Genomic DNA, 11553 nt, shown 5'->3' on the forward strand with positions numbered 1-11553 from the left:
TTAAGAGCTCTGGAAGACAGCTGCCTAGACAGAGCTAACAACAAGGTGTAACAACTAGGCTCTTCAACCATTTTCCCCTCTCCTTTGCAAAAGGGTAAAGGATAGCTTTGGAATGACCCTGAGGAATGAGTTTGAATTTTCCATTACCCCTAAAAAAAAAAAAAAAAAAAAAAAAAGACAAGCTGTTGATAACGGGCAAAACAAAACAAAAAAACCCCAAAAAAGCCCAAAACGAGTAATGCCAGACTCAGTCACAAGGGGGCAATATGTACTTAAGGCCACAACAACTCAGAGTCTTCAAGTTCAGACCTGTTCCCACTCTGTAAATACAGTATTAATATTTTCAGCCCAGAAAATCATTAAAGGATTAACTATTCCAAAATCAGCCAAATAATTACACACAGCAATTACTGCTGCAAGGTCTTAACTTCTTAGGATACTGACTTAAAAAAGAAAAAAAAAAGTTGTAAGTCCTGATTTAAAAAACACTGAAGAAAGAATATATCATAATCCTCAACCCGCCTGCCCCCTTGGAGACTAACAACACAGCTTGAGAGCTAATGAGAAGCTTGTAGCTCCTATGGTCATTCTCTCCTGTTAAGCACTAAAAGAATTGCAGTTTCTCTGCTCTAAATATTTACTTGCCGTTTCCACACACTGCACCTTGTCACACTTGTGCCTGCTGTACTAGGAGAAACCCATCTATACTGTTATTCCCCTACAGCCAAGCCCCACACAAGGTTAAATAAAAGTTCAACCTTCTTTTGTGCAAGTTAAACATACTAAGCTTCTTAAGTCTTTTACTTACTGCTCCACTGTGTGAAAAAGAATAATGCTTAAATATTACTACTTTAATAAATATATAGAGTGAATTTGTACTAAAAATTCAGAGTATGTGCTAAAGTAAATGGAACAGGTTACATCTGCTCTTTAAAAAAAAAAAAAAAAACAAAAAACCAAACAAACAACCCACAAAAAAAACCCACAACACCTTCCACCATTTTTATTTTCTGCTTCTGGAACAGCATGCACAAAGCTCTTGCTCACAATTACTAGAAATACTGAGTTAATATAGTTTTGCCACCATTAACTCTTTCCCACTAACTTCTGCACAAAAGCAAGTATCATTTATTATTATCAATATGAGCCAGAAGAAAATCCTCAATGATACTTCACTGAATTCACACTAGGGAATTCCAGTTCTCTCACATGCCTCCTTTTAAATAACTTAAATTGCAATATAAGCATTATACTCTTAGTGTAGTACATTGGTTCATCTGCAGATTTAAAGGAAACACTCTGATATCCATTCTAATCAACACCATGGTAATTAACAAGTGTTGTGGGCCAAGTAAGATCCAGATTGATGCTATACAAACATAAAGTAAATGCTTAGTTCTAATTAAAAAAAAAAAGCCTACTTACCACAGAATTTCTAAGCTTTTCAGGTAAAGGATCTTTTACTTCAGACAGAGGATCCTCAGGGTTTTTGTCTTCAGAATTAGGAAAAAATTTTGATTGCACTAAAGAGCTTAAGGAAAGACAAAAAAAGAACCCACTGAAAAGCATGTATTGTCCCATGTGGTTTTAGAAGAATAACCAAGTCAAAAGTTCTATTACAAGTTGATTACAAGAAAAAATAATCCTGGCAGATTAGTGCTTTCACATGGCTGAGCAAATTTACAAAGATGAGATCTCAACTTTATAAAAGAATTAGTTCTCTGGTTGCACACAATGACCACCATTGAAGACGAGTAGCCAGATGTTGTTCAAACAGCAGTTTCTCCTGTACTGACAGGAGTAACTGAACAAATATTGAATTTTAAGTGGAGTTCTTAGTACTCATGAAACAAAACTTTAGTTCATGAATACCTGAACAGAAATGTAACTTGGTGCAAAGTTTAGAAGTGGTCTATTTGTCAACACTAATTAGAAAACCAAGAATTCCTTGGTTTAATTCAAACTTCAACAGCAACAAAAGAAAAAAAATCTATACTATCCCGATTAATTCATGAATTAGCCATGCTGACCAAACTACTAAGTTCTTAGCAGACCTTGCTGGTGCTAAAGCCCAAAAAACTTATACCTAAGCTTTTAGAAGACTATATGCAGCACTGCTAGCCATACCTAAGTGTCTTGCAACCCCTCAATGTGATTTTTCTTACAATACCCTATGTGGTACAGAAACGTGTATTATTTCATTTTATGGACAGGAAGCTCACTACAGAATGAGCCCTAGATCTTCAAAGGCAATTACACATTGCAACATATTGCAATGCTTAACTGTGCCACATCTGGCTAAATAGGTGAACTCGCAGGTCAAACATAAGCATCCAGGCTATAGTAACTGGAAAGAACAAAAGAACAGGTATCTAGGGACAAGGACCTCATACCAACTGAGTAAAGTCACCTGAACTAAGAGTAACAGGACAAGGTTTAGTTGTCAATGCAAAGATAAGAATTTTCCTTCTGTGTGAACACTCACAAATCATTAATCTCCTTGTTCACAGAAGAGGCCCCTCACTATCTACCCCAGACTACTGCTTATCCAATTAATCCAACATTATGGCTAAATTTAAATCCAAGTTCAAGCTCTGCCTAACCCAGGTAGGTGACTGAGCCTCTATTGGCTATTCTGTGGGAGGTGTTTCTCCTACTGGAACTACTTTGTTTTACACACCTAATTATTAACTGAATCAGAAATACTCTCCTCATGAGATCAATACTCCAACTCAGAATAGCAACATGAACATGTTTGCCCATGCTAGATGGGAACGCTTATCACCAAAACAGATCCTTATTGTTTTGCATGTGAGATGAAATTATTTGCAAGTGCTTTGAGCATACATTCAAGGTAAGAACACAGTAACAAATTAAGAGAGAGAAACAGTTCAAAAAATCCACACGTGGGCTTCAGCTTAAACTAGTGCTTTGAGCACCTCTTTAGATACAGAATGGGTACAGGTCCTTCAGCACAAACGTACCAGCAGAAAGATGGCACCTGACTGGCATTCTGGAGAACATCAGCAAGCAGTTAAATCAGATTCTGGCACGTAAGTGATTCACCAGAAGTCACAAAGAAAGGTTGTCATTAGAGGAGGAACTAGGTGCAAAATTTGAGAATTTCTCTTTAACAACTGAACCAATATCATACTATTTTTGATAATGCTGGTGACTACCAGTTCTAACAGTACTAATATCTAACATTATAAATAATGTTCCCTTGTGACTTGCTTCTTCCTTGCGGAAGGGACACAAACTGAGTCACTTACAAAAGTACAGAAGGGTCACTACTTTGTCTGCTGAGATGATACGATATTGCCACTAACAAACCACAAAATATGGAGAAGAGAACTGGAATATGCTGCCCATCCCAAGAATCCTGGAGAAAGACATTAAACGTTAATAAAAAGGAGACAAAGTATATAATTCTTGTATGTCAGATAAGTGTTATGTATAGCATAGTAAAAGAATGGAAAAATTAACTACAATTCCACAAAAATGAAACAGGACTTTTAAAATAAAAATGTTGTTCCATATTTACCTATGCCTAACTATAGATCAGAAACTAACATAGTGTACATCCCTTAAGCCTACACCATCTTAAACATTAAAGAGTCATCAGTTTTCATAACCCTTATGAAGAATTTCCTGCATTCCTTGAGGCCACAGGTTCTTAGAGTTGCATTTAGTCACTTCTTAATTTTGAAAGTTACGTATGTTTTTACTCAGATTTATTTTTTTCTAATTTGCTGAATTCAGATAAAACCAGTGGTTTTATTTTTGTTTTCATGATCTGTACTGGATCTGAAAAGATGAGACAATGATTCTTTGCTAAAGCTTGTTTATCTTGAACAGATGTGTTTACAAAAGGTTAATGAGACAAATGTACAAATTCACAGAAAGCTAATGATGTTCTGCAGGTGATAGCATCATGGGAGTATTTCCTCTAGCAACTTTACTCTCTGTGGCAGAGTGGAAAAAAGCCAGCCAACTGTGAGTTGGAAGGTGCACATGCTACAATTAATTGTGAACTGAGAGCAGCTGATTATTGACACACACACCTGAAACCAAACAAACAGAACCAACACCACACTGTTTTCAAACACAATGGCATTTCAAGCAAGGAAAAGCTGTTGGTTTGGGGGTTTGGTTTTTTTCCCCCCCTTCACCAGCTAACTCTACCATTTAGATAGGCACACATCTTCACTTTGACACTACAAACTATTTCCTGGTTTCTTTTCAAGTAAAGATTAATTTGAAAAGACTATTTCTGTTTTGCAGCACTGGAAAAAATACTCACATGAGCCATTTTGAGAGGTTAACAAACCAATACATGAAGACTGTGCTAGAAACAAGCCACTTATGTGATTTTTTTCAAGAACCAGCGTAGAATGGAACTGACGGTAAATGTCATGTGGTTTTGGCCAATAAAATAGCCTGTTAGTGCAGGCACAAGTCATACACCTTTTAAGAGCAAAAAATCTGCTTTGTTCCTGCATTACATCTCCTTTATTGACATCACAGCTGAGCAAGTATAAAACCCTACCAAATCAGACTAATATTTCTAATTCAGTTTCTGCATATTTAAGTATCTAAGATACAAGGAAGCAGACAACAAAACCCCAAAACATTAATGTATGGTGTGTCTAAAATTTTGCTCACCTTCAGGGCACCATAGCACAGTCCGTATAACAATGCTACTGCCACTATACTACAGATAAAACTGTAAAGTGCTGCAAGCAGGCTTGTGGTAGCTGAATATCACAGAAAAGAAAGAAAAATTAAACAGTGTTATGTAATTAGGTTAGAATACAAAATACTTCAGATTGTTTAAGAAAGATATCAGCCCCCTAGTTGCAACACCCCTCTGATATAAAAAGAAAAATCCAACCCACAGCAACTACTTGTATTTTCCCCTACAGATGATTTTTTTAAAGAGCAATTTATATGGCTTTATTTACCTCCTCATTTATTCAACAGCATTACCATGGGAATGGTTAACAACTGCAACAGAAACCAGTCGAGGAAGAAAGTATAGTTTTTGACAGACTTACTAGGACAGTATTTCTATTTCTCAACAATCGATCAGAAGACCTTTAGCCTTTTAAAAAATACAATTAGTATTCTATGTTTAGAGGCTAGGCATACAAATAGTGTAATCACTAAATTTTTTAACTAGCCTACTAATCTGATGGCTGCTCCTAATCTAATGCTTTTGCCACCGACACAAAAAACACTCACCATTGCCACCGAAGACATGAATATCCAGCTGTTCACAGAGATACATCACAAATGTATTCACCTGAGGCAGGAGACCAATGAAGAATACTATAGGGAAACATAGTGTAAACACTACGGAGGAAAAGAATAGTTGAAAAAGTGGTGAATATGAAAAATATAGCATGGTAACGTACTCTTCAGTTTAAGTTCTAGGGTATCACACACACCATTTAACTCAACATCACTGAAGTATTTCTAAGGAAAACATCCATTATGTAAATCTCTACTTCAGTGACTCAGAACTGACTGAATACAGAGGTTACATAGACGAATAGTCAGAAGATTTCTTGTACTTCCATTTTAATTGCTGTAGAAATGGACACAGGCCAGTTCAGGCTTTTCATTTTTATTTAGCAGAGATCAGCCAAGAGTGTTTACAGATTAGAAGATTTCTAAGTTTTCACTCATTGTAAGTGAGGCTTATCCAAGCCCAACTGCCTGTCTGGAGTTACAGGAGCAAGCTAACACCAGCCACACTGACATAAGAGAGGCCAAGCATTTCACCTCTGGGTTTTCTGCCACTAATAACATCTGACAACGTTACTCATTTTCCCACACCACTTCTGAAAAGTTCTGATCCTAAATGACTTTTTTCTTTTTTTTTTTTTTTTTTTAATGAAAATGAGTAACTGTATGAGCCATTAAAACCTCTGCAAATTACAGGACTTAAGAATGCAAAGATAAACGAATGCCACTTAATTTTAATACAGAGAATGGTATGTCCCAACCTGTACATATCATTTACTTTCCATCTTAAGGAGTAAAAGATGCAGAAATAACAGTCTTTTACACAACTGTTAAGTAGTTCAGATATAATTCACAAGCAGCAGCGTATCATAAGTTCTAGGTTCTGAAGGACAGAAGGATCAAACCATGAAAATAACCCTAGGAGACAAAATCTGACAGTTTAGGGAGGGTTTTCTATAACCTTATTGACTTGTACGTTCAGTGACCAAAAGAAGAAACCAATTTTAAAGTATCCTGTAAAGAATCACAAGTCTCAATTTTAAGTTTCTAACTTTATATCCACAGAATGGTGGGATACTAAAGGATATAACATTAGAAATATCTACAGTGAGATAGGTACTGAGAATCTGATTTTTTTTCCTACTCCTTGGTAAAGTTAAATAACTAAATGTTGTTTAAAAACATGTAGGTTCAGGGCTTGGGAAAAACACAGAGTTCTGCATCTTTTTACTGATACAAATTAGGAAATGTAAGACTAAGGACCAGCTACTCAGGACTCAAAGAAAATATTTTTCAGAAATCTCAAGTCAAACCTTTATCTCAAATCATTATCAAGGAAGCCTACGTAGGAGGCAAACAAAGTGTTCTCTCACTGACAGGTTAAAAAGTTGTTTTGTGAAGGCCTGTAAGTTGAACTATCTTGAGTCCATTGAAAACAAAATTAGAAAATAGATTGGGGAATACACAATTTATAAAGAGTAGTCCAGCAAAAAGCCAACATTTCTGATGACTTTTAAAGTCCATAACAGAATTGCTCTCTAATGGGGACCACCTAGGTGAAAATAGAAAATAATTGTTATAAATGTGGAACAGATTTACACCAATTGATCAAGTCCAATATGTGGCACACAAAATAAATACATAAAAAATTTATACCAGTCCTCACTTGTCTGTTGGCAAGGACACAGCAATTATGTTGTTATCTAAACACAAAGTTTGCCCTTCCCTGCACCTGTGTTGTTCTAGTAGCTATACCTGGGAATGGGAAAAAATGGCAGCTGAGATTTTTACTTCGTGCTAACAAAGCATATTTGCTAGCAGCCAGCTTGCTTTGCAATACACACAAAGCTTCTTGAAACAGTACTTCAGCAACGTTAAGACTTGCTCCAAAGGCAAGGGTATGCGTGTGGGGGGGTGGGGTAGGTTTTTATTTTGGTTTAGTTTTTTTAAGAAGCAAGAGCTGTTCTGGCAATTTGATTTTTTATTGGTAGAACTCCTAAGAAATATAAACCACATAAGCTGGTGCAAAATACCTGAGAAGATGAGAAGAACAGTAAAACATAAGGATCAAAAAGCATTCAGAACTCTTGAACCAAGAAGTTTTAAGAGCTAATGCCAAAATGGACATGGCCTGGTGAAGATGCCAGCACGTCTTTTTAAACTGGAAAAGACTCTTAAGTACTTTTAAAAAGTAGGTCACTTTCAACAATACAACACACCACCTACATATACATTTATGTATTACCTTATGGGGATATGGGTATACATTATGGCAATGATTCAAGGTGACAGGAAAGGGAAGAAAAGACTTATGAAATTGACAGAGCATAAACAAGGGGAAATGAAGCTAGTTTTATATCTTGAATGAGTCAAAAGCATCTGCTGCCTTAACTCCTTTTTCCATCATAGGTACAGAATGAAGACTGCCAGTGCATGAATAGATCCATAGAATCTGTAGAAAAGCACCTTTGGAAATGCCTGGACAATCCTCTGTTCATAAATAAGTGGCCTAGACCTTTTCCCTCTGGACATTTAAATTTAAATACAGATTTACTAGCAGAAAGTCAAAGGGGGAAGCAGTATGAGGTATGAAATTCAGGATGTTCCTAAAATGAAGTAATAAAAAAATAATTCCCACAATGCCTGAGTCAGTAATTCTTATTAATCAATTAGAAGTCAAAAAAAAAAAAGAAGAATCAAAACCAAGACCAAGTTTTAATTTTTGTTGGACAGAAGACTGCCCAAGAACTGGAAGCATGCAGTTATAACATTTAACTGCTATAATCTTTCATGCACAGACATTTTGGTACAACTGAAGAGCAAGTGTGTTCAATTTATATGAATTCTTACAGATTTTCTTCCCCCTCCAAAGAGGTGATCCAGAGAGGATCACCCAAATAACTTTGCTCCATTAAATATGCACAAAGTTCCCATGATAAGATGGTCTTCAAATGTTTACATTCTCTCTCTCCTTTCTATGAGCTCCGCCTGAGTTTATGTAGCTGTTACTATTTTCAATAAATTTTGTAAGTAAACAGGGGAAAGGTTTGTTGTCTTTGGAGGTGTGTTTTTTGTTGTTTGTTTTTTTGGGTTGGTTTTTTGGGGTGGGGTGGGGTGATAAATGCCAGCAGTATTGTGAATGCACTGTCCTGCTCAGAATACAATGCAAGTACCTCATATAGCCCCCAAAATGATATTTTTGGTATTGCTGATAGGCCTGTTCTGAGAAGAGACACATTAAATAAAATTTAATCTGTCTATAATGTTTTTTAAAATTGTGTCTGTACTGTTCTACCTGATTGCTAAACACAAATAACCTGATTTAAGAAAACTCCTACTCATTTGCCACAAGCCCCTCTAGAGAGTATGAAAGAGTCCAAATCAAAACGTTTCTTAACTACTGAGCAACTAGGTCCAAGTACAGGGTAGCATATCCAGGTCCAAGTTAAGAAGAAAGAACAGAAGGTTCAGGGATGAGGACTAAGATACTAGATAATTAAAAAGCTAAAATTTTTTTTTTCTGTGACACCATATTAGTTGACATCTCTGCAGTTTGTTACAGCAAAGCTATAGAAGGGGGAATTTTCCCATAAACTTCGAAGCTAAAACTATTCTTTCCAAAGGAAACTAAATGAACTGCATTTAGAAGGTGATGATGCAACAGTGTCATAACAAGATGCAGAGTGGGGAGGGGGAAAAAAAAAAAAAAAAAAAAGATTTCTGTTGTGGTGAAGCAAACAATTCAAATCCATGAAAAAGCCACTCACCTATAACTAAGTCCCTGGCTGACAGCAGCAGCAATGGGTTGGTGAAAGCCATTCCATACAACCTGAATCTTGTTGTAGATATGCTCCTGCTGCCATAATCCAACAGCCAAATAAGACCACAACATAAACAGAAATATACAGGCCTACTATAGGCTATGATACGGTTATGACCCTGTTTAAAAGAAAAAACAAAAACAAAAAACCCCACATTTGTTTCATTATTAGCAGAAAAAGTAATTGTTACTCTTGTTACAGATAATTTCAAAACTAGCTTTCAGCTCAGCACATCCTTAAGTTTTGTTCATAAAATCCTTAATGCATGGTCTTGCAGTGATAGAAGTCTTTTTTTTTTGTGTGGCTTTGATATAACAAGGACACAACAGTTAGATTAAGTTAGAGTAAGCTACATTTACCCTTAATTCTCTGCTAAGTTTTAAAGTATGTTTCTTGCAATACTAAATGCCAGAGAAACTCTGACTAGGCTTTGTAAGCAAGAGAGAATATATCAATTTTGAAGAAAAAGCAATTAAAGTTTATTACTCAGATACTGCTCCTGCTGGGGGGAAAAAAAAAAAATCTGTATTTGTGTGTTCATTAAAACATACAACTTATTACCTAAAATATGAATTTTTCACAGCTTATTTAGGACATAAAAATATTTTGTCTTGGCAATCTAGCAGATGCACAATAGAATATAAACATATTGTGCAACACTAGCACATTAACATTTCCATGCTCAAATGTTAATGCTCACTAGAGCATTGCATACTCAGCTTAATAGAGTGAAAAAATAAGGCTGTGTGCACACTAGGACAGATCTACAAGACCAGAATAGAACATCAAAGCTGTGTCAGTTCATACCAGCACAGCAAATTACAACATTAAGAATACTTCTCAGTATAATTGCTTGAATACTAAAGATTCATCAAAAAACCTATCATGATACAGCTCTACAGCAAAAGCTCTCCTAAAACAAGGAGGACATGATTTGCTAAATACAAATAAAGCGGGGGATGGGGACACTGGACACGACAATGACACCAAAAAGATCAAACCAAAGAGATCAATTCTGTGTGGAAGTTCTACATCTGCAGGGTTAGTACAGTGGCACATGCCCATGACTTACATGTCGAGGGGAAGAAGAATCTGGCTGAACGCTCTGAAACCAAAATGGGAAGAGGAAAGTTACCCAATCTACAGATAAATGCTTTTACCTCCTCCCCCCTGCCCCCAACTTTCTTGATTACAGTTCTTTTAATAATATCTACAATTAATTTTACAATTGTCAAGACACTCTACAGCCTTTATATAGCACAATGTATTAAACCATAAAATCTGTTCAAAGAGTATATGTCTATAGCCAGTTAAAAAAAAAACCCCACTCATTTTTAGAACTTCTACCTTCTTTAAACACAAAATGTGTTATGCGCTTTAATTTTAAATCTAATTTCCACCCTAATAGTCTAATCATAAGGAAATAAACAATCATTCTTAAGTTACAAAAATACCATTAACCATTGTCTAATAAAAACCAAGATTTGGATGAAAAATATGCTCAGATATAATTGCTTAATATGAATGCATTGAGGTGTATCCACTAAAAAAAAAAACCAAAACAAAACAATAAAACTTCAAGTTTCGTTTGTAGGCTGTTTTCAACCACGAAGAACGTGCTCCTCTTTGGGAAACAAGAAGTGCATGAGAACAACAAATAAAGGGTTGTTTAACAAACACACACAGAACCATTCTAGTGAAGTGACCTTGTATGACCACCTATCAAACTTTCCATGAAGCTGAAGTTTACTCATTGCTTTTTAAATGATAAACAAACATTTTTTTTCCTTAAAGCTCTAACTAACCTGCAACACCCAAAGTTATTTCTATTGTTTATAGAAAGTGAAGATAGAAATTAAAATACCTTCAACAGCGAGTACTGACAACTGGCTATTACCAGGCAGAACTGGAAGACCCAAATATCCTTGAAAAAGCCCTCTATAAGAAGTACAGAGCCCAGAAATGCAACTAGAATAGCTAGGATGACAGCTAACACGTTTTCAAGGATCTCACGATTCCTGTATTAGAGGGAGAGAAAAAAAAACAAGAGAGAGAGAATTAAAAGCTAACTGTGTCTAGGAAAAGCTGCAAGGGAACAGTTAGGGTCAGAAGTTAACAAGAGTTATGCTGCTGGCAGCAGAGTACTTAAGACTAGATTTGAACTTGCATAGACTATACTAGCACACTGTCTTTTAGCAAAGCTAGGAGCTACCAGGATTTCAGTGATAGCTAAAAGCAATTAGTATCTTATGGAATTGAACTTCAAACAGCAGAAGATAATTTCAGCAGATCACTTCAGAAATAATTCAAATGCTCAACCAGAAGCATGGTCTGTAACATAAATCTATATTCAAGGCCCACACAGGATAATTACAAGCCTGTGAAAAAAGTATGCATGATAGCTTATCTGCATACAATTTGTCATTCATGATTTTGTAATGAAGAAACTAAAACCACTCTCACTTGGCTAAGATATGCCAAG

General features: G+C 35.9%; 1 protein-coding gene across 3 annotated transcripts in view; it reads right to left on the reverse strand.

The window, feature by feature from the left end:
• Positions 1-11553, reverse strand: part of PCNX1 (pecanex 1) — an 89705-nt gene that overhangs the window by 27182 nt on the left and 50970 nt on the right. For all 3 annotated transcript variants that reach the window (XM_050898171.1, XM_050898170.1, XM_050898169.1), the window contains 7 exons: positions 10936-11089; positions 10144-10176; positions 9018-9189; positions 5245-5355; positions 4666-4757; positions 3273-3382; positions 1426-1531 (listed from right to left, as the gene is read on the reverse strand). In XM_050898171.1, coding sequence (XP_050754128.1) covers positions 1426-1531; positions 3273-3382; positions 4666-4757; positions 5245-5355; positions 9018-9189; positions 10144-10176; positions 10936-11089 — 778 coding nt within the window. The remainder of the gene's footprint in view (positions 1-1425; positions 1532-3272; positions 3383-4665; positions 4758-5244; positions 5356-9017; positions 9190-10143; positions 10177-10935; positions 11090-11553) is intronic.

The sequence above is a fragment of the Gymnogyps californianus genome, chromosome 5 (assembly GCF_018139145.2).
Source record: "Gymnogyps californianus isolate 813 chromosome 5, ASM1813914v2, whole genome shotgun sequence".
NCBI classification, from domain to species: domain Eukaryota; kingdom Metazoa; phylum Chordata; class Aves; order Accipitriformes; family Cathartidae; genus Gymnogyps; species Gymnogyps californianus.